At 58.5% G+C, this 23,342-nt stretch overlaps 1 protein-coding gene across 2 annotated transcripts in view; it reads right to left on the reverse strand.

Annotated features, from left to right (window-relative positions):
• Positions 1-2,438: 2,438 nt before the first annotated feature.
• The window catches only part of NUDCD3 (NudC domain containing 3), a 32,518-nt gene continuing 11,614 nt past the window's right edge, over positions 2,439-23,342 (reverse strand). Inside the window, exons 3-6 of one of the 2 annotated variants that reach the window (XM_066354276.1) lie at positions 18,898-19,030; positions 12,516-12,659; positions 6,425-6,632; positions 2,439-3,882 (exon numbers count right to left, since the gene is read on the reverse strand). In XM_066354276.1, coding sequence (XP_066210373.1) covers positions 3,872-3,882; positions 6,425-6,632; positions 12,516-12,659; positions 18,898-19,030 — 496 coding nt within the window. In that variant the 3' untranslated portion in view covers positions 2,439-3,871. The remainder of the gene's footprint in view (positions 3,883-6,424; positions 6,633-12,515; positions 12,660-18,897; positions 19,031-23,342) is intronic. The other variant, XM_066354275.1, reaches the window with a different exon arrangement.

Here is a 23,342-nt window from a genome sequence, read left to right on the forward strand (position 1 = left end):
CACTACTTACATTCTTTTACTATTCAAAGTCACCCTTCATGGCAACGTGTGTCCTTTACTTAGTACATTTATCCACCCCTTCCCAGACCTTAAAACAGTCTATTCCCATTCCCATCCTCCCCCCCCCTTTTTTTTTCTGTTGTCGTGTGTTTTATTTCTACATATATTTTAAACCGCAGAAGGCAGTCTTGTTCAGTGGAGTCGACATTCGTTTGGATTTACCCTCTCCATCCTCTGCTCATTAATTATCCCCATCTTTCCATCTGGCTTTTGTTCCCACCTGAAGAACTCCCTGTATGGTTTTTAATATATTTATCCTCTTGGGGTTCGGAGTGTATCTTGAATCTGTGGACTGATATTCTGCCAATGAAGACACTCATATTTTAATTTTTAATTTTTGTTTCTAGAAATGCCTTTTTACCCTCACTTTTGAAGAATATTTTTGCTACCAGGCATTCAGGACCCTCCAGCTCCCACTCTGCCTCCAGTCTAGTCAGTGCATGCAGGCCAGTACTAGATGGGGGGGGCACCACACCCTGCAGGGGGTATAATAGGGCGCCCCTCCATGCCCTCATCGCATGGTGCCCCATGGGGGGTGCGGAGGGCTGCAGCATGCGCTCTGCCCACCTGCTGCGACTGCAGCTGCCCAGACCTCCCAGCTGCAAAGAATTTTCCAGGCCAGCAGAGAATTAAATATTATTCAGTGGGTTTGTTGTTTCACTTCGGGAATCTGAACAGCTCTGTGCACGGATGTGGTGAGGGCCGCACAACAGTGTAAATGTCCCTGTCACCGACCGTACACTTAGAAATGGCTGAGATGGTGACTTCTGCTGTGTTCCACCACAACAAACATCTGAAAGGCTGTGAGCTGCCCGAGTACCCTGGCTCCACGCCCCCTCCCTTCTGGGGGGGGGCCTGAGTGTCTTCCCGGGGGGCGTCTGTCAGGGTCTCTGGTGGCTGCATCAAGGGTCTCTTGCTGGCGGTTGGGGGTCTGCAGCCAAGGGCTGATGACCCTGAGCTCTGGCCTGGCTCCTAGAGGGAGGGGTTGGCAGGGCCGGCTCTGTAGGAGTGGGCACAAACCCCATGCCTAGAAGCCCGAGTGGCCCCAGCTAACACTCTTAGCGACACAGAAAGGGGACCGTTTATCTGAGTTCCTGAGACATGGGGTCCAGCGTGGCTACAGGAGGAGCAGGCGAGTCCCCCGCCTTGGCTCCCTCAGCAGCTGTTGGGCAGCAGCCCAGTCAGGGCCTTGTCCCCCCCCCCAGCTGCTGGCACCTCCCACCTTGAGCCCCCTCCCCAGCCTATTAACCCCAGAACTTCTGCAGACTCCCACCAAAGGACACACTCCGTGGGCTTACCATGTTGTCTCTAGGGGCTCCCAACTTCCCACGCTATGACTCAGTCATCTTCCTGAGTCCAGGACAACCGGGGACGCTGCTGGGTCCCACGATGGCCCGTGCCCTGAGCCCTGGAAGCTCAAGACTTGGGCGGCCTCCTGAAGACCCCATCCCATGAGGCAGAGGCCCCTCCCCAGCCCGGACACCAGCAAGACAGAGGGAGCCTGGCCTCCCCCAGGGCCCCATCCTCCCAACACCTTCCCCGAGCAGGCGGCAGCTGCTGGACCCTGCCAGGCAGGGCGCTGAGGACACAGCTGTCTGCCCCTGAAGGCAGGCCAGTGCCCTCAGCCTTTAGCTGTGAAGAGACACGTGGGAACCGAAGCCACGCCCTGGGGTCTGGATGAGTCTGAACCACCACCACATGCCAGCCGTCTTCCTCGTCCCTGAAGTCTTGGCAGGAACAGGCGCTAAGCACGCACACGGGTGTTTGTGGCCATGTGCGCCAGGCTGGAGCTCAGGGACCACCAGCCCAGCCCCCGCTCAGACCTCACCCGTCCCCCTGAACCAGATCTGGGCTCTCTTGGATGGCTGCCGGGGTTCCCCAGCCCCCTTGCTCACAGGAATGAGCTGCTGGTTCAGGCCTGGCCACGCTGCCTATAGGAGTGTGGGTCTACCTCCAGGCCATGTCCAGGCGGTCCGGGGTCTTCGTCCTCAGACACATTTCCACACAGGAATGTGCTTCCCTGGGAGCACCTTCATTCTTTAAAGAAATGCTCACCAGGCTGTTCCCACTGAGCGCTGCCCCTGGAACAGGCAGAAAGCCTGCGATGTGACAGGAGGGGACACATCAGACACCTGCTATGCCTAGGGGGTGGAGAGCACAGTGCGCCAAGCCAAGGGGCTGACATGTTCTCTGGTTCCAGGAACAGGAAGAATGGCTGTGAGCTCAGCAGCTACAATCCTGCTGATCAAACCCTTATGTGGCCCCTGGAAGCCAGGAGCCCACCAGCAAGCAAGTGGCTTGGGTTGTGACCTGTGGCTGGAACTTGGGGCAGGGGCACAGACAGACAGTGTCAGCAGCAACGTCACGCAGACCACAAGTGCTTAAATACAGATTTATTGTAAACCCACTCTGGACGGGTGCCCTCCTGTCCTTGGGCCTCGCCGGGAGCTTAGTGGCCCATCTGCTGCCGCAGAGCCTGTAGAAAGAGAACAGGCAGGAGCAGTGGCTCCAGGGCAGCGAGGGGCAGGGGTGCCCACCAGAGTCGAGGGCACCACCATCAGCCGTGTATGATGAGCACCCCCTCCCAGACACTCGTGGCCGGCGGAGTGGGAAGGACACGACACCAAAAACAAAACCAGACCAAAGGAAGCCGGCTGACCACAGAGTCCTGGGTCCTAGTCTCCCGTCACTGAGATGCGGGCACCACAGCCCACCTTGTCACGCAGGGAGACCCCTCAGGGGGTGGAGTAGGACAAAGGGAGAGAAGGACAGATACGTGGAGAAGCTGTCACACAGATGACACACGAGGCCTAGGGGCCTGAGGAGGGGTCTCGGCAGGTCCAGGGCCAGCGTGGACAGCTGTAGTCAGGGCTTGTGCCCCCTGGTGGGGTGCCACCAGCCACGGTCTGTGCTCCTGCAATGGAGTCACAGGGACGACGGAAGCCACCCTTCAAGCAGAAACAACAGCAGAAAGCCAGCATCCACCCATGCACACAGCGAGGTGGAAGTCTCCAGAAGGACCACCTCCCGGACAGGTTCCTCGTCCCCCAGGTCCTGTGATGGCACCACACAGCCTGCCGGACGGGCGCGGGCTCGGGTTGGAGCAGTCGGAGCAGAGCTGTGGTCTGGACTCATCTGAGGGATGCTGACACGTGTGGCCCCTGAGGGCACCCAGCTCAGCTCACTCGTCCAAGAACTGGGCCCGTGAGAGGCAAGTGCTCAGGCGGTGGAACAGAGCAGCCTGGGGAGAGGTCAGAGGTCCTACTGTGCAGGCGGCCACAGGGCTTTCTCCCAACATCCAGAACCAGCGACCCGGAACCTGGTGCTGGGGCTGAGGAGAAGGATGTCACAGCGAGGGAGACTGCAGTGAAAGTGTCCACCAGGGAGAACGAGCATTCCCCAAACTGCCGGGACCCGCGACCCAGCACGCCTGCCCACCCCCAGCCCCCGCCTCCTCCAGCACAAGAACAGCAAGCAGAGCAACGGCAGCAGCAAGGGGGCGGGTAGGGGTGCCTGCAGGGCCGGAGCTGCGCCTGTGGGACACTCCTCGGCGACGGTGCCACCCTGCCGTGGAGCAGGCTGGAGACACAGGGCATGGCCAAGGCCGGCTGGCCCTGAGAGAAGGGACGGCGAAGGCATCAGACAACGGGTCCCGGGCAGGAGGGCGCGCTGGGCCCGCTCCCTGCCAGCGTGGGCGTCCCCTCCTGGGCCCTAAAACTGCACAGCCCCCGGGGAGATGGTGAACATGGCCGGGTCGAAGCGCTGGCCTCGGAAGGGAGAGCCTTCAGCCTCCCATCCCTTCTTCAGCATCTCATGGACTTTCTACAACAGAAAACAGACAGAGTTAACCATGCCACCCTCTCTGGGGCACCCGCCTGGGGTGACCACACCCCCACGAGGCCACACCCACGAGGCCACGCCCCCCGCAGACACCACCCCCCCACCCCTGCGTTGCCGCTGCTGAGCGCTGGTGTCTTCGTGCTGCTGCTGTCTCTTCCCACCAGGATCTAAGTTTCACGGGGCCTGAGGACTGTGGCCCAAGGAACAGACTGAGGTGCAGGGAGTCCCTGCACTCCCTTATCCCAGGGAGGGGGCTGGTGGCAGCCAGGATTGTGCCCTCAGATAATGTAGGGTGACCGAGGCTGTGATGTGGCCTGGGCCAGGGGGAGCAGGACACTGTGCCCAGGGGAAGCGCCCACCCTCCTGCCTATGAACACAGCGGGCTGGGGCCACCTCCCCTTCCTTCTGACCATGAGAAGTGAAGAAGTGAAGAAGCGTCACTCCACAGGCCAGGCTGACTGAGCTGAGGGGCAGTCCCTGTTGTCCGAGGGGCTGCAGGCTCCTGACCTGCGTGGTGGCGGCGGGGACCTCAGACACGTGGGGCACAGACAGCTGACGTCACTCGCGACTCACGGCTGCACCAGGAGAGGCCGGGCCCTCCGACCCCGGCTCCTCCAGCTCCTGCCGCCCTCCTGGGCCTCCCACTGGCTCTGTACCCCACTGAGCACCACAGCCGAGACGTCTGTCCTTTACCATCTCCGGCGAATGACTATGGCCTGCAGGCACCTGCCTAGGAGCAGGCTGGCCAGACCAGGGGTCACCTGACCCCACCTCATGCACGGCTGGCCCCGGGCTGCGTGTGCCCTCAGGTCGCACACTGAGGCACGTCCCCCAGAACCACTGCCACCCAGACACAGCGGCGTCCTGCAGGACTGCACTGTCCCCTCCCGGGCTTGTCTTCACGTCCATCTCGATCAGCCCTGTGCCCTGGGCGGGTCATCAGGGACCCTGCTGCTCCCTGCGGGCCTCGTGGGTGAGTGCCTGTCCACTTCAGGGCAGGACACTGTGCCTCCAAAGGCCACAGGAGGCCGTTCTGGTGGGGCTAGTGCTCAGCACTCTTGGCCCAGTGCCTGCAGGCAGTGTGTCTGGGTGAGAACTGCTGCCCACCGAGAGGTGAGCTTGGTGGTGACAGCCAGGGGCCCCTGTCCACAGACACGGCCAGCAGGTGCCATGACCCTCCTGACAGCTGGCCTCAGCCCGGCCCCCCCGTGCCATCAGCCCAGGGGGTAGACACCCGGGTGGGAGCACAGAGGCCAGAGCAGCTGAGGGGACCAGACACCCTGCTGCCAACGCTGGGACCCTCAGCACATCCTGTGAAGACCTGGGCTCTTCAGGGATGCTGGCAGAGTCCGACACGGCCGACCTCCTTCACCGTGTGCAGCGAGGACATGGAGGAGAGATGGATGAGCAGACCAACAAGCCCACAGCAGTGGGCCCAGAGCAGTCACAGGATCATTCAGGCCCAGGAGACACCCAGGACCCTGAGAATCCGAAGGCGATGAGGGAGGGTCCTGTGTGACATGAGGGACAAAGCCAGGGTCCAGCAGCCCACTCTGCCTGTGTCGCGCTGTGGCCAGGGACTGCTCCCATGGACCCTGGGTGCCAACTACTTGAGCAGCACAACCCTTCTCCCCAATCTGTCAGGGCACCGTGAGAAGGAAGGACGCAGGACGTCCCCCTCACTCCTGGTTTCCCGCTCCATGTATGTCATGCGTGCTCAGCCGTGGTCTGAAAACATTAAGTGGAAAGTCTGACGTAACACGCTAGTTCTCAGCTGTGCGCCATTCCAAGGAGTAAGGTGGGACCTCCCGATACCCAGCTTCGTCCCTCCTGGGACGGACGTGTCCCTGCATCCAGCATGTCCACGCGGGGGGCACTCCCGCACGCCAGTCCCCCGGTCGCCGTCTCGGGTACCAGGCCAACTGTGACAGTGTCACAGCCCTCGTGTCCAAGTGCCCACAGCACACGAGCAGTGACACTGGCATCCAGCGTGCCCGTGCAGAGCCCTGGCTCCTGAGTGGGGAGCACACGTGGCAGGGCTCGGTGTGGCCATGTCCAGACATGACCCCGTGGACGAGGGGACGCCTGTGCTTGTCCAGGTCACCCCAGGCTCTACGCTGCTCAGTGTGAACCCTCCTGTCGCAACTTTCTCCTGCCTTGCCACAGCCTTGGCCACGCAGACTTCTCAAGCTTCTTATGATTGGAAGTGAGTGGGAAGGACTTCCTGCCACTGGCCTTGTGGCTGGGCTGGGCCCGGCTCCTCATGCTTGGGCTTCTGCAGAGCTGGGAACAACTGGGTCTGCGGGGTGATGCATCTTGGCCCTGCCACCTGGCTCTGTCCAGGTGAGCCCAGCAACCAGGCCAGAGCTGCCTGAGTCAGGACCCAGGGGGTAGCTTTGTACTGAGCAAGGTTCCCGGTTCACACCGCGCACCTCCCCATCCACACCCACGCCACCACGTCCACACCACACTGCCCCGTCCACGCCGGCACACCCGCACCACCCCCTCCACACCCATGCTGTACCGAGAAGGCAGTGCCGTACCAGCTCGTGGCTCTGTGGCTTCCCCTGCAGCTTCTGGTGGTAGTCGAAGGTGAGCCTGTCCAGCACGGCGTGCTCCTCCTCGTCCACTGTGGCCATGGAGCGCTCCTTGTTGATCTGGTCGATGTCGATGTGCTCCTCGCCTTCCAGGACGGCACTCCACCAGTACTCACCCGCCTTGTTCAGGCTCACCTGGGACAGGGAGCAGACGGTCAGTGAGGGTGGGCGACAGCCTGGCCTGGGACAGGGGCAGACGGTCAGTGAGGGTGGGCGACAGCCCGGCCTGGGGGCCTCGTCTCCCAGATCCTCGCAGAGGACAGACTTCCTGTGTGCCACCACCCCACACCCACAGGGCCACTAGGACCCAAGAAAGCATTCCCAAAAGCTCCACACCACCGACCACCGACACCTGGTCCCCACCCATCACAGCCACCCGAGCCAACTCGGAGGCTCGACGCAAAACGTGAACTTCCTCCAATGGACTTTCCCGCCCCTGCTAGCCCCCTCTTCCCCCTCTGATGACCTTTCCTCCCTCCATCATGCCTGCTGATGCCAGGAACACAGGGCTGGGTGCTGAGCCCACGGGAGCTCCCCCACCAGGTGACTGGCACCTTCACCCACTCATCCCTGGACAGGCTCCTCCAGCCCCCAGACCACTACCCATGACCCATCTCCCAGTCAGGGGAAGCACCCCCACCCAGGTAGGTGACACAGGGACACGAGAACTCAGCACCATGGGAACAGAAGCAGAACATCAAGGCTTTGCCTGAAGTTGGTGCCCAGTCTCCAGACCACACGAGGCGGGGGCCTGGGTGCACCTGTGTGTGGTCAGTGGTCACTGCTGGTTCACTGAGGAAATCTCAGCAGAGCAGTCAAGCATTAGCGGGTGGGCTGCTGACCCCGCTTCGTACTGTCCACTCTGATGAGATGAGACTCACTGTGCCCAGGGCACAGGGAGGTGGCTCTCACCCAGGAAAGGCCCACTGTCCAGAGAGCATCAGGACACAGCAGGCCCGGAGCCGACCCCACATGGGTGACACCGTGGGGACACTTGTGAGGCTGAATGTTGCAGCCACGGCACCAAGAAGACATAGGTAAAACGTTCTAGCAACGAAGCGCAAAGACCCAGGTCTGAAATCTTCAGTGGTCGTCTCACGCCTTAACGCTCAGTTCGGGGTTTTTATCTTAACGTTGCTACTTTCTGAAAGTCGGGTTTGTGGAACACAGTTTGCTCTTAGCAAACAGCACCCTTGTGCAAGGACAGCCCGCGTTCTCGCGATGCGATGCGGCCACCCTTGTGCAAGGACAGCCCGAGTTCTCGCGATGCGATGCGGTCACCCTTCTGCAAGGACAGCCCGAGTTCTCGCGATGCGGCCACCCTTTTGCAAGGACAGCCCGAGTTCTCGCGATGCGATGCGGCCACCCTTGTGCAAGGACAGCCCGAGTTCTCGCGATGCGATGCGGCCACCCTTCTGCAAGGACAGCCCGAGTTCTCGCGATGCGATGCGGCCACCCTTGTGCAAGGACAGCCCGAGTTCTCGCGATGCGATGCGGTCACCCTTCTGCAAGGACAGCCCGAGTTCTCGCGATGCGATGCGGCCACCCTTGTGAGAGGACAGCCCGCGTTCTCGCGATGCGATGCAGCCACCCTTGTGCAAGGACAGCCCGAGTTCTCGCGATGCGATGTGGTCACCCTTCTGCAAGGACAGCCCGCGTTCTCGCGATGCGATGCGGCCACCCTTGTGCAAGGACAGCCCGAGTTCTCGCGATGCGATGCGGTCACCCTTCTGCAAGGACAGCCCGAGTTCTCGCGATGCGGCCACCCTTTTGCAAGGACAGCCCGCGTTCTCGCGATGCGATGCGGCCACCCTTGTGCAAGGACAGCCTGAGTTCTCGCGATGCGATGCGGCCACCACTACAGCCGCCCCCGCCCCCGCCCTGGGGGCGGGCCCCTTGCCCCATGCCGGAGTTGCTACCTCGTAGGCTCCATCCGAATGTCTGTCATTGCAGCCTGGCCTGTCTGTCCTGCTCTCCCTGCGCGTGCACCAGGAGCCACTCCTGACACAGCGGCCGCAGCGTGCTGGCCCCCGTGTCTGTGGACAACCAGGCTCACCGCCAAGGCTGTGTCCATTCTGTGTGATCGCCCGCCCTCCTAACTCCTCGGGCGGCGCCCAGCGTGTTTAACCTGACGAGTCCTGTCACGCTGGCTGCTACTCTGTGCTCCTGCCGGGTGTAAGAGGTCTGGGATCACGGCCCTGGTGCTGTCCAGCAGCTGCGCCAGTGGGTGTGAAGGGATGGATTGCTGGGGTTTTAACTTGCCCTTTTTTTTTAAGGTGAGAGGAGGGGAGATAGTGAGACAGCCTCCCACATGCACCCCAACAAGGATCTACCCGACCACCCTATCAGGGGCTGATGATCAAGTTTTAGCACCTGAGGCTGATGCCCTCCAGAGGAGCCATGCTCAGCGCCTGGGGGCATGTTCAAACCAACTAAGCCACTGGCTACCTGAGGGGAAGAGGGAAGGAAGGGGGTCAAAGGTACGGGAAGAAGCAGATGGTTGTGCCCTGACACAAATCAAACCTGGGATGTCCAAACGCCGGGCCAAGGCCCTATCCACTGAGCCACTGGCCAGGGCCTTAACTCACCTTTTCTTAACGACTAATGTTGAACACCCCTGCGTGTGCTTGTTTACAATCTTTTCTAAAAAAACATGATAGTTGTACTAATTTCTAACTTTAAGTACCTAGACTCGCTGAACTACAAATACACCCTTTCCTAAATTTGTTCTCGTTAACAAGCATCTGCACATGCGCCAGAGCACATCTGAGACACACGGCACAGCTTCTAACGTTTCAGTGAGCGCCCCTCCGAGGACAGGCAGTGTTTTAATGACCTGCTCCCTTCCCTCCTGTATGGCACCCAGGCCAGGCCACCTGGTATCTGTGGTCTTGTCCCTTCACCTGGAACATTCCACAGCTTTTGTCTTCAGTCGTTTAATTCTAGACTGTTCCTCGTTTGGGGTTTCTCTGGCGCCTCCTCACGACCAGTCAGGACGGCCCCAGTGCAACACGCTCAGGTGAGGACACACCCTCCTGCCGTGTCCACCTGCTGGCACAGATCCTCACGACCAGTCAGGAAGGCCCCAGTGCAACACACTCAGGTGAGGACACACCCTCCCGCCATGTCCACCTGCTGGCACGGACAGCGTGTGGCTGTGTCCACACCCTCCCGCCATGTCCACCTGCTGGCACGGACAGCGTGTGGCTGTGTCCACACCCTCCCGCCGTGTCCACCTGCTGGCATGGACAGCGTGTGGCTGTGTCCACGGGGGCCCCACGACTGCCGCGGCAGGGACGCTGGCCTCCAGCCCTGGAAGGCGAGCACCGGCCAGCAGGGCCTTTCCCTGTGATGGCGCCGTGACCTCTCGGCACCCCCATGCCCAGCGTCTCGAGGGCTCTTGTGCTCCCCTGTCCATCTTTGTGTGGTGCTCAGTGTCCCAGTGTGTCAGGGTGGTGGCTGTCACCTGAGATACGCCCCTTCCTCCTGGTCTCCCTCCAGGCTCCTTCTATCACCTGGCCCAGACCTGGACCGGTTTCTCAGGGAAACCCCCAGGCTGCTGGCTGAATGGTTTCTCAGAATGTCCTCAGACACTCTGAACCTGACGTGGAAAAGCTCACGGCAGCAACCCCACCTGTGCCGGTGACTCACCAGCATCCGCCTCCTCCTCTCTTAGTCACACAACCAGTTTCTATTCAGAGACCGTGTGCCTGGCGAGGAGGACGGCCCCTGCGGCTGCCCCTGGGGTCAAGTTTGGGCCAAAGGGACACGAGAGAGTCGGGAGAGGGGGAGTGAGGACAGATGATGGGGCAAGATCGGGAACTGGCTCAGCTCAGGCCACTTCTGCGGGAGGACGTGGATCCGAGTCCAGTGGATCCGAGTCCAGGGCCAGCCTCTCAGTCCTCGGTGGAGGCCATGCCGCCACGGGCAGCCCCAGGGGTCTGGCAGGAGCAGAGCCAGGCTGCGCTGGAAGGCAGCCCCGGGGAAACGCCCCATCCACTGTGAGTGCGTCCACCTGCTGCTGGTACCGGGCACGTTCCTTCTGTCCCCTGGGCGGCCCCTCCACACCGCAGGACGCGCTGTCTCAGGCCACCTCATTCTCATAACACCCAACGTCTGCTCTCCCTGCTGGGACCTGGCGCCTAGGACGATGGCAGGATCAAGCCCCCTGAAAAGCATGAGGGTCCGGAGGCGTGAACACTGGGGGCCCGCATTCCATTCCAGGGCCGACTTCCACCCCAGGCTCTGCTCTTGTCAACACGCTAACATGTCCACCCTGTGTCTGTGAGGACCGTGACCAGTGACCCGGTCCTCACCTCCCAGGGACAGGGAGGATCAGACCAACAGCGAGGAGCGAGGCTGGTGAACCGCACTGGAGACCAACAGGAGATGCGGGAAGTGCAGGAAAGGCAGCAAAGACGGGGGACGCCTGGCCCAGGGCCTGCACACACCACAGGAACGTGCGCCCTGGGAGGGGCAGCCCGTGACCGGCGGCCAGGACTGGTCAGCCTGTCACTGCACGGCCGCAGGCACGACAGGAAATGAAATGACTGACGGCCAGGACTGGTCAGCCTATCACTGCACGGCCGCAGGCGCGACAGGAAATGACGTGACCGATGGCCAGGACTGGTCAGCCTGTCACTGCACGTCCGCAGGCGCGACAGGAAATGACGTGACCGACGGCCAGGACTGGTCAGCCTATCACTGCACGGCCGCAGGCGCGACAGGAAATGGCGTGACCGACGGCCAGGACTGGTCATCCTGTCACTGCACGGCCGCAGGCGTGACAGGAAATGACGTGACACGCTCTAAGGGGCGAGCACTCGCAGGTCACGGACGCCTTCCCAAGGAGACCACCAGCCTGGCCAGCGACCACACAGCTGCATCCGATCCTCAGTGACGCGTGAAGGCGTCTCGTCAGTGTGGACCGGCTTCGCCTCCCACAGTGCCGCGGCCGCGAGATACAGTCAGCGGCGCCCCCAGCAGCGAGGCTGGAGGCCCCGAGTGGGGGGAGTGGGGCAAGGATGCCGACGTGGAGCCCTGAGTGCAGCGTGGGGGAGACTCCGTAACCAAGGAGGAGCCTCGTGTGCTCCCTCACGAGTGGGAAGGAGGGAGGCGAGAACTGTCATCTGGTTTTAGCTGCCGCCCCTGCATGGTCGGCCGACGAGGCCTCACCCCCGGGCGGTGGGAGCAGCTGGGAAGCGAGGGGCTGGATGCTGGGAGGGCACAGGCTCCCGGAATCACCACCCTCTTGTCCCGTGAGGCCTGTGCTGCCCGGCGGCAGCTGCTACGAAGCTCTGCACACAGAGCTCCAGACATTCCCTCCCTCAGCCTGGAGGCTGCACATCCATGGCCCCAGTGTCACGGGGCCACACTGCCTCTGGAGGTTGCAAGGGATGGCGTGTGGCCATGTCCCCAACCCCTGCCCCCCATCACTCAACTCCTACTATGTCCCCTCTGCTGTCTCACATCTCCCTCTTCTCTTCTAAGGATGCCGTTCACTGCTCACCCAGAAGGCTCTCCCTTCTCAACACCCACATCACACCTGTAAACACCCTGCTCCCCAACACGGTACCAGCAGAGGTCCCAGGCTGGCCAGGACATCTGCCCCTCAATCACTCAGGCGCCCAGAGCAGGGCCTGGCACTGAATAAGACATCTGGGGACCAACCAACAAGGACAAGGAGCAGAGGTCCTATGAGGCCGCAGTGATGACCAAAGCCAGGCAGCCCGTGAGTGGGGGCCGAGCCACAAGCAGCCAGGCCTGGTGACCCTGGCATCCACGCTGGCCACCGCCAGAGGCTCGAGGGACTGGGCACCTGTTCCTCGTAACAAATGCAAACGGGGTGTTTGCTCACCAAGGCCACGCACTCATTGGGCCTCAGGTCATCACGATGCTCGATCCCACACGTCCCCAGCAAGTTAAGTAAATAAGTCCAGAACACAAAGAACCTTCAGCTCCTGAACAACAGCATCTCCACAGCCCACCGGGTTCCCCGAGGGCAGGGCACCCACTCACCAGCACACACTTCCCGGGCTCCAGGCTCCACAGAGAGCTCTCAGTGTTGACTTTGTGGGTGAGCTGCCCTTCCATGAGCACCCGCTCCCCACTGTCCTCCTGCACGGCCACTCGGATGGAGCTGCTGCTGATGGCCACCGAGACCTGGAGCGGAGGGAGAGAGGAGAGTCGATTCCTGTGCAAAGGTGGCGACCAGCAAGTTCCACGACGGGAAGGGACAGAACAGGACACAAGACATCCTCATCCTCGGGTCACCAGGCACCTCGCGGAAAGTCACAGCAACCGACACGTGCGGCAGCCGCGTGATCCCCGCGCGGAGCTGAGACTGGACGTGGGGAGGAACAGCGTGGGGGCTGCTCTCCCTCCACCAGACCCTGCCGCCAGGGGGCCGACCCCGCGGTGGGGGTGGGGACAGGTGACGCCACTCCCACCCTGCCGTCTGGACACACAGGAAGGCCACACACCTGACTGTCCCTTCCACAGGCTGCTGGTGGCCTCTGAGGCTCAGCCCAGTCTCAGGGGGGGCAGCTGAGCCAGGTGCTCGGGCTCTGGTCCTGCTCCCCGAGAAACTGGCTCCCCGAGACTCGCTCCCCGGCCCTTGCTCTGGTCCTGGTTCTGGTTCTAGTTCTGTCCCTCAAGGACCTGGCACGAGCGAAGCCAGCACCGTGCCCAGATGACCAGATCAGTCACAGGAAGAGAAAAGGACACAGGACTCCTGCTTCTACCTGTTTCACTTTCTCTAGAATCTGTGTTTTACAACATGGACATCTTCTTATAACGACGTTTACCTAACATGCGAGGTGAGAAACAGATACCGCAGGGGAACTCGGGCCTTCCCAACGGCCCTCCTGTCCTTGTCACTGCTCGTCAGCGCCCCCACCTCGGGGAGGATTCACCTGGCTCAGCCGGTCGGCAATGGCTCAGGCACAGCCAGCTTCACACCGGCCGCCCACAGCAAACACCTCGCAGGATCTGACCATCACGGGCTGACCAGCCGCCCCGACTGTGGATGGTGGTGCAGCCAACACCTAACAGCAGGCTGAGGCTCACCAGCCCTGGCCACCCAGGAGTGAGCTCGCTTTAACACAGAAGTCCTCCCAGCTAGCCGCCCAGGACACAGGACTTTCCAACTCTGGGCGAGTTCTCCTGCTCGCTGACAACTCTGAGGGACCCTGACAGCAGGTGATCCTGGGAGTTCCAGTTCAAGAGGTCACCCTGGGAACCGGCAGCCATCTCCTGACCTCTGCGACCCCCAGGGTCGACAGGAACAGAGCACACAGAGACAGCCATGGATGAGGCCGGGAGGAAGTGGGAGGTGGGACACAGGAAGGGGGGTGACGAGGGACAGTCCCTCTGCGGTGCCACAGCCGCAGGGGCTTCTGCTAGCAGCCAGTGGGCACAGAGTGCAGGAGGGACAGCTGGGCAGAGAAGGGACAGGCACCCACCGTCGTCCCCAGCAGGGAGGGGCAGTGCTCCAAAGAAACTGAGCCACCGTCGGGGACCCGTGTGCAGCGAGGCCGACAGAGACCACAAGGGCAGACACAGACCCAGGACAGACATGACCATCCACTCAGGCACAGACACGAGTGAGAAGGATGCACTTTTATTTTTAATCTTTTATTTATTTATTTTTTAATTCAATTTAGAGGAGAAAGAGAGAGATGGCAGGAGGAGCAGGAAGCATCAACTCCCATATGTGCCTTGACCCAGCAAGCCCAGGGTTTTGAACTGACGACCTCAGCATTCCAGGTCGACGCTTGATCCACTTCGCCACCACAGGTCAGGCACGATGCACTTTTAAAGTGAAAAAACCCAGCCGCATCCTCTGAGAATCCCAGCAACATGAAGACAGACTTAGGTGCAGAAAATGAAACAAAACTACAGAGCTAATTAGGAAAAAGGATTTTCTGAAGTGTTTCCTATTTATGTCTTCAGCGAGATCTGAGAAGTGGTTGCATATATAGAACCAGAATAAACTATGAAAATAGAATTAGACTAAAAAAGAACACTTAACATTAAAATGCAGGGGCTAAAATAAAATTCTCAGGAGAAAGACTGGAAGGTCAAGTCCGAGAAGAGAAGGTGGAGACACAGACTCGCACCGGCCATGTCCGGGACGAGATCGTCTCCAGAACCCACGGAAAGCACGCCTCAGACAGAAGGACCCCTGAGGGCTGAGTGGGATGAATGGAAGACAGCTATACAATCTTGTGAAATTTCAGAATACTGATTTTAAAAAGGTCCTGAAAGTGCCAAAGAGCAGAGCTGTGCTGTGCAGAGCAAGGATCTGCAGGAAGGAGGTGACTTCCGGGCAGGACAGCATGTTGGGGCCGAGGTGATGCTGGGGTTAGGATCAAAGTGCACTATTTTGACAAGAGAAAAAGAAAGGCAGCAAAAACTCCAGGAAAACAAAAAGCTAATCTAGAAATTCCTGATCCAAAGGGACGTCACTGCGAGAGGTGGCAGGAGGCCTTCCAGAATAGCAACAAGAATACTGCACAAGGGCCGATCATCCACTGTTTCTGAACTTCGGAAGCTCACCGGAGGTCTGCAGAAACCCTGGGAGCATTTGTGTGAGAAGCCTGGGCGGAGCCACAAGCTCTGACTGACAGCCCAGCCTTGCCCTCCAGCCACACGGAGCCCACGTCCTGGGGTAGCCAGGCAGCCACCAGAGGGAGCCTGTGAGACGAGGCTCTTTCAAAGCATCTCAAACAACTGTCATTACTTGACCCACGTGAGGGTCTGGGGCGGCCCCACTCACAAGGCTGTTTTTGACCGGATTCAGAAAAGCCTGTTCCCAGGGACATGATGACATATATTTATATCTGAACGCCCCAGAAACGCGCACTGTGAGGCCCGAGGTTGGGTGGGGCTGGTCCAGACAGGACAGAGGCAGGAGAGAGCACTTTGGTTGTAAACGACTTCTTCTTCTGGAGAGGTAACGCCTTATGTTTTTAGAAATTTTTTTCTACACAGACATGTGCAGGCTAGTAGCCTTTTCTATCACAGACCATCCTGTAACAGAGCCTCCCACACATGACTAAATGTGTCCTCGGAAGGGAACACCACGTTACGAGCTTCCAGCACCAACTCCAGCAGCTGCCCCAAGCTTGGGGCCGAGCGTCACCATGCAGACGCACCCCAGGCTGGGATGCTGTTCCGGTAGGTTCCTGTGGGCACAGAGGGCGAGCAGCACAGCCGCGAGCCCAGCAGCCCCAGGCCTCACCCGTCATGAAGGACCACCACACCTAAGAGGAGGCAGCAGTGAGGCAAGAGGCACAGCCGTCACTCGGTGTCACCACGGCGTGCTGGTCAGGGCTTCAGCAATCTGCACACTGAGAGCTGGCCTGAGCTCTCTGGTTGGTTTCCCAGCATTTAAACTCGATGATTCGAGAAATGCCAGGCTTGTGAGCAGCCCAGCCGACGTCACGATCACCATGGCTACACTGAGAAAAGGAAGCAGAGTGGACGAAGCAAAGATCTCCCCTCCAGATCTCTCGGGCTCAGGACCAAAGCTGCATTATTTTTTTTTTTTCCTGAAGATGGAAACAGGGAGGTAGTCAGACAGACTCCCGCATGCGCCTGACTGGGATCCACCCGGCATGCCCACCAGGGGCCGATGCTCTGCCCATCTGGGGCACCGCTCTGTTGCAACCAGAGCCATTCTAGCGCCTGAGGCAGAGGCCACAGAGCCATCCTCAGCGCCCAGGCCAGCTTTGCTCCAATGGAGCCTTGGCTGCAGGAGGGGAAGAGAGAGACAGAGAGGAAGAAGAGGGGGAGGGGTGGAGAAGCAGATGGGCGCTTCTCCTGTGTGCCCTGGCCAGGAATTGAACCCAGGACTCTTGCACGCCAGGCCGACGCTCTACCACTGAGCCAACCGGACAGGGCCAAGTTTTTCTTTAGATTCATCAGCAAAACAGCAATAGACAGGCTGCCTGTTAAACGAACACTTGTCCCTGCAGGGCTGGAAGGCGCCCTTCTGTCCCTATGGCACGCGAGGCAGGGGCATCTCTGCAGACATCACTGGGTGAAGGAGGCAGAGCTCTGGTGCCTGCAGCCTGAGGTGTGGCTGGAGGAGGGGCCAGGGTCCCCACACTCAGAGCCCCCACAGCCAGAGCTGCCTACACCCACCCGAGCTACCAGTCACGGCACCATCGTGACAGCACCTGGTAGGGCCAGGGACGAAAACCAAGAGCAGACACTGCTGACAGGTCACTGCGACAGTCCCTCAGGGACAGCTGCTGGGCCAGGGCCGGAGGAAGTGGCCATTCAGAAAACCCTTAGGTCAGCAAAAGCCTGGTGCTGCAGATCCACTCACCGCGTTTTATGTGCAGTGCGGCTAAAACTCAGGCCACGAGGAAATGGAGAGCCGTGAGGTTTTAAAAGGCGGTTGCAGTACGATGAACAGGCTGTGGGAAAAGAACTCAGGAGGAAAGAGAAACTCAGCCGCATGAAGACGGAGACAAGAGCATGTCCGGCCAGTGGGTGTCAGAAACACCAATGCTGTGTACACCCAGTCACAAGCACACAGGCTCCACGCCTCCTGGACACACCTTGCGGCCACGTGCACTGTCCCTCCAGTGCGCCACAACGGCCTCCCGGCTGCGGGGACGGGACGAGGGGCCTGAGGAGCGCTAGCCATGTGAATCACCGTGAGGTGCACTGTGCTCCGCTCGGCAGCGAGATGACACTGCTGAGCCCCAGGACGTGGCTCTGCAGCAGCGGACTGGCCAGAGGGCACAGCGTCTAGACACGAGTGAGCAGAACCAGGCTCCTGCTGGTTCTGATGCAGTCAGATCACCCCAGAGGTCACAAGTGCACTTGAGCGAGCCACAGTGGGCTGAAGGCAGGACCCTAGGGGCAGAGCAGGACCATGACACGGACACCTGCTCAGTGGGAAGCTTCCCCAGTGGCTGTGACAGGTGGACAGCTATCAGCTGGGTTGAGCACAGGCTCAGGGACGGCTCCTGGAGCTGGGCGGCAGTCAGAGCACGGTTCCGGACAGGGAGCTGCAGCTTTTTAGCTCCACCACAGAGCACGGTGACCAATACTTTACATAACTGATGCATCTACATTCTACAACGAGGCAATCCAACCAGAACACAAAGTGGAAGTCAACTCCTGAACAAGAGCAACCTGAAAAGATGGGGCACAGCAGCCTGACAGGAAGGGCAGAGTGTGCCCCATGACCTACCAGGCCAGGGCAGACGCACTGTCTGGGACCAGTGGTCACGGGAGACGGACTTGCAGAGCGAGTCCTGGGATGGCGTGGGCAGTGGGAGGGGGGGAGTAAAGCTGCTCTCGCCATAGCCGGCCCCATATTCACACGAAGCCGCAATGGTGCAGGACTCCCGTCTCTGGTGCTGCAGAATGAGCAGGTTCACTGGACTCAAGGGCCGCCAGGCCCACCTAGACCCCTGTGCACAGAGCCAGCGAGGGACCTGTGGCCAGGACAGGGCCAGAGGGGCAGTGACCGCCCAGCCAGCTTGCACAGCCATTTAGACCAACAGGAGCTGTTCCCAGTGTGCACAGCAGCCACTCCAAGCTGCATGTGCGACCCAGCCTCACGGAAGCCCAGACCGGATGCAGAGGGTGGGCGGCCACAGGTACACGCATGCACCTCAGCAGCTGATGCCGCCTGCAGAGAACCAGGACTTGACCACTCGGCCATCACCACCAGCCTCGTGCAGGAGCCACTGAGGGCGACCAGTGAGGTCAGCGTGAACGTCAGGGGCTCGGGCTCACCTGCAGCCATGGCAGGCCTCCCATGCTTTGCGGATTGCTGGCCCGTGGAGTCGAGATAAAGACCACCTCTGGCACACATCATGGTTTATACGCTGAGGACTGTAACGCGGTTACTTCCATTTCTCACGTTACCCGGGGGTGTTTTCTATTTGCAACGACCACAATCACATCTTTCTGAGCTGAGGTCTGAGCACCCGCCTGTCTTTTATTAACGGGTTATTCTACTCAGTCACACTCAGTGCGCTGGAGCCCTCAGCTCACGCTGTCTACGTGACCATCCCCACTGCATGTGGCTCCCCGCCCGGACCCGCCTGTCCCTCCAGAACTCAGGTCTCTGCTCTGTGTCTGGGGATCCCGCTGCCCCACCTGTGAAGCCCCTTGCCCACCTTGTCATGTCTTCTGTGGAGAATAAATGCCATAAATGACACAAGAATACTGAAGTTTAGAAAATGAAGTTTAGCCCCCCCCCAGCACAGAAAGGCTGGCTGGGTGGAGGCAGATCTCACATTTGACTTGACATGACTAAGCAGGTGCATGGGAGGGTGTTGGTGGTCAAGGGGACAGACCAGCCCACAGCCCGACACCTGAGCCCCGAGGACGGCAGCCGAGCAGAGCGACTGGAGGAGCCCCTGGTTACCTGCCTGCCCTTCACCACGTGCTTGGGCACCGGCACCTTGAGCTCCAAGTCCGTGTAGTCCTGTGACCAGGTGTAGTTCTCACGCACGGCTCCGTTGTAGCTGTCAGGGTTTCTCTGGAACTGCTCCTGTCTCCTGGGAAAGAACCAACAGTCAGATGACAGCCCAGCAACGGTCCCACATGCACACCTCACACGTAAACACCTCAGCGTGCACACCTCACATGTGTACACCACACCTCACACGTGTACACCTCAGTGCATGCACACCTCACATATAAACACCTCAGCGTGCACACCTCACACGTGTACACCTCAGTGCATGCACACCTCACATGTAAACACCTCAGCGTGCACACCTCACACGTGTACACCTCAGTGCATGCACACCTCACATGTAAACACCTCAGCGTGCACACCTCACATGTAAACACCTCAGCGTGCACACCTCAAACGTACACACCTCAGTGCACACACACCTCATACGTACACACCTCAGTGGACACACACCTCACACGTACACACCTCAGTGCACGCACACCTCACACGTAAACACCTCAGCGTGCACACCTCACACGTGTACACCTCAGTGCATGCACACCTCACATGTAAACACCTCAGCGTGCACACCTCACACGTGTACACCTCAGTGCATGCACACCTCACATGTAAACACCTCAGCGTGCACACCTCACATGTAAACACCTCAGCGTGCACACCTCAAACGTACACACCTCAGTGCACACACACCTCACACGTACACACCTCAGCGTGCACACCTCACACGTACACACCTCAGTGCACGCACACCTCACACGTAAACACCTCAGCGTGCACACCTCACACGTGTACACCTCAGTGCATGCACACCTCACATGTAAACACCTCAGCGTGCACACCTCACACGTGTACACCTCAGTGCACGCACACCTCACACGTGTACACCTCAGTGCGCAAACCTCACACGTGTATACCTCAGTGCATGCACACCTCACACGTAAACACCTCAGTGCACACACACCTCAGCGTGCACACCTTACACGTAAACACCTCAGTGCATGCACACCTCACATGTAAACACCTCAGCGTGCATACCTCACATGTAAACACCTCAGCGTGCACACCTCACACGTAAACACCTCAGTGCATGCACACCTCACATGTAAACACCTCAGCGTGCACACCTCACATGTAAACACCTCAGCATGCACACCTCACATGTAAACACCTCAGTGCATGCACACCTCACATGTAAACACCTCAGCGTGCATACCTCACACGTACACACCTCAGCGTGCACACCTCACACGTAAACACCTCAGCGTGCACACCTCACACGTGTACACCTCAGTGCATGCACACCTCACACGTAAACACCTCAGTGCACACACACCTCACATGTAAACACCTCAGCATGCACACCTCACACGTGTACACCTCAGTGCATGCACACCTCACATGTAAACACCTCAGCGTGCACACCTCACATGTGTACTCCTCAGTGCATGCACACCTCACATGTAAACACCTCAGCGTGCACACCTCACACGTACACACCTCAGTGCACACACACCTCACATGTAAACACCTCAGCGTGCACACCTCACAAGTGCTGCCTGAGTCTCCTGCTAAATGCATAACTTTACCCTTGAGTTTCTTAAAAGTCCAGCATCAGTAATTTCACCTACACCTGGCACCACAGGTCAGTGTCTGCCGCTGATCCTCCCCAACACAGGCTGCCTCACCAACAGGAGCAGGCCCGACAGCCAGAGCTGTCCTGACCCAGAGCAGTAATGCCATTCGAGATGAGGAGGGTCCCATGAAAGTGACACTCGAGCACCACAGGCTCCTGCTGACCAAAGATGGACCGATACGAGCTCCAAGAACAATGTCCACAATGGGCCGAAGCATGGGTACACTGGACCCATGAGTCACAAAGCAAAACCCATGGGTCACCTCTGATGCCCAGAGTACAACTCATTCTGAACACTAATAAATAAGATGGCTCTGCAGGAACCAGAATTTCCAGAAAGCCAAGTTCCTCCATACGGATCCCAAGTAACACAGGAAGGAGGCAGAAGAGGGTGAGAAGATCCGCACTAGCCCCATGGACCTGGTCTGGGCACGGGACGGAGGCTGGCGGGGAGTCTGCCATGCAAGGACCAGGCAGACGCCACCTGAGGGGCCTCAGACCCACCCCACCTGTCCGCCCACCGTCTGCAAGGAGCGGGAGGGCAGAGCCCACGTTCGCCAAAACCATGAACACGCCCCCAGCCAAGTCCAGAGCTGGGGAAATTCCAGTAAAAGAAGCTCCAAGTTTCTTTACAAATAAACAGTACGAAATATAAAGGAGAAGAGAACTTATTCTAAAGTGTGAGACTCAGAAATCAGCAGCCAGATTCAGTGCCTGCACCTGCGAGGGGGCCAGTGTGAAACCAGCTGTGCAGACAATCGGGGAAAACCGAAGGGACAGGAGATTCAAGGGACCGTCACTGTCCATCGCAGTGATGACAGTGAGGTGAAGGACAGGTGAAACGCCATGATTTCTGAGACTTGTCCAATCGAAAGCAAGCAGTGTCGGGCAGGGGAGCGCTGAGAACCGAGGAGGCAGGGGGCTCTGCAGCGCTGAAGCTCCGTGTTCTGGCCCCACACCGAGGAGCCTGTGGGGTCAGGCGGTCAGTCAGGGTCTGGCCCCGAGAGACGGGCGCCTGGTGTCAAGGACACCTGTGCACACACTTGTCCAGCAGCACAGCGGGTCACGCTCAACACCATCGGGCTCTCTGAAGTTTGCCAGTTAAACATCCACACACAACAGCTCTGTGTGGCCTGGCACATTGCCCTGCGTGCCAGTGGTCACCGGCCACGGCGACCGTTTCTGCGAAACTCCTGCTGTCGCTTCTGCTTGGACCCCCCACCCCCGTTTGTAGGTGGTCTCTGTATATGTCTGGTGAGAATTCTTTGTGGTTTTTACACTTCACAAACGCCTGCCCTTGACTGTAACCTGTCTTTATACTTCCTTTAAAATGTTAGATTTCTTACAACAATCAAATGTCTCCAGTCCTCATGGCTCCTCCCTCCCCAAGGTCTCAGGGGTGTCATCATCTAGACCAGCGATTTTAACCTATCTCATCTCATGCCACACATACTAATTACTAAAATTCTGCAGCACACCAAAAAAATGTATTCTGTTTTTTGCCTGACCAAAAAAAAAATTATCATTTTGATTCATTCCTACCAGACAGCTATTGCTGATGTCAGTTTTTTATTTGACAGCTAAGGGAAAAGAGGTCAGTGCCCCTGACTAAACAGCCAGGTACCACATGTCTTAAAAATGCTTGTGACACACTAGTTGAAAATCGCTGGTCTATACCAAGAAAAATGCCTTCTAACTTTTGGAGTTATTACGCCCTTTGCCGTCAACCTTGGTCTCCTGTGCAGCCTCTTCCCCTGACCAGTCCCACCAGGAGCTTGTCCACAGAGGAGGTCCAGGGGCAGTACCAGCTGTGACAGCGAGTGCCACCCAGCTTCCCCGGAGATGGCCCACCCCACCGTCGGGACGGCTCAGTCAGCAAAGACTCCTCTAACAGGTACACTGTGAAAACTTCCTTTTAACATTTTAAAATTAACTTTGTAGCACGGTTAAAAATACTAGGTGATTCTACACCTACCATAAATGAGGCTAAGTACTTGGAGCCTCTCATCATATGCCCGAGAGTAATTCGATGAGTGTTGATGTAAAATGTGGGACTATCGTTGACAATCTGGATCAGACGATCAGCCAACATAAACAGAACTGATTATTTACCACAAACTCTTCTAATTAACTAAAAATGGAACTTTTGTTATATTCATGCTTTTCCTTAAATCATGTTAATTATTTTAACAAGGGAAAGAGGCATTCCAATATTTTACAAGTATATAAATGTGCAATACACATTTAAAACAAAAAGTAGGCCCTGGCCAGTTGGCTCAGCAGTAGAACATCGGCCTGGCGTGCAGGAATCCCAGGTTCGATTCCCGGCCAGGGCACACAGGAGAAGCGCCATCTGCTTCTCCACCCCTCCCCCTCTCCTTCCTCTCTGTCTCTCTCTTCCCCTCCCGCAGCCAAGGCTCCATTGGAGCAATGATGGCCTGGGCGCTGGGGATGGCTCTGTGGCCTCTGCCTCAGGCGCTAGAATGGCTCTGGATGCAACAGAGCGATGCCCCAGAGGGGCAGAACATTGCCCCCTAGTGGACATGCCAGGTGGATCCCGGTCGGGCGCATGTGGGAGTCTGTCTGACTGCCTCCCCGTTTCCAGCTTCGGAAAAATGAAATAAATAAATAAATAAAATAAAAATAAATAAATAAATAAAACAAAAAGTAGGTAATCTGTTCCATAAATATATCCATTGGAGTATGCTGAATTCTTAGTCTCTAACTTAATGTTCTACTCTTTACTCATCCAAAA

The sequence above is a fragment of the Saccopteryx leptura genome, chromosome 12 (assembly GCF_036850995.1).
Source record: "Saccopteryx leptura isolate mSacLep1 chromosome 12, mSacLep1_pri_phased_curated, whole genome shotgun sequence".
NCBI classification, from domain to species: Eukaryota; Metazoa; Chordata; class Mammalia; order Chiroptera; family Emballonuridae; genus Saccopteryx; species Saccopteryx leptura.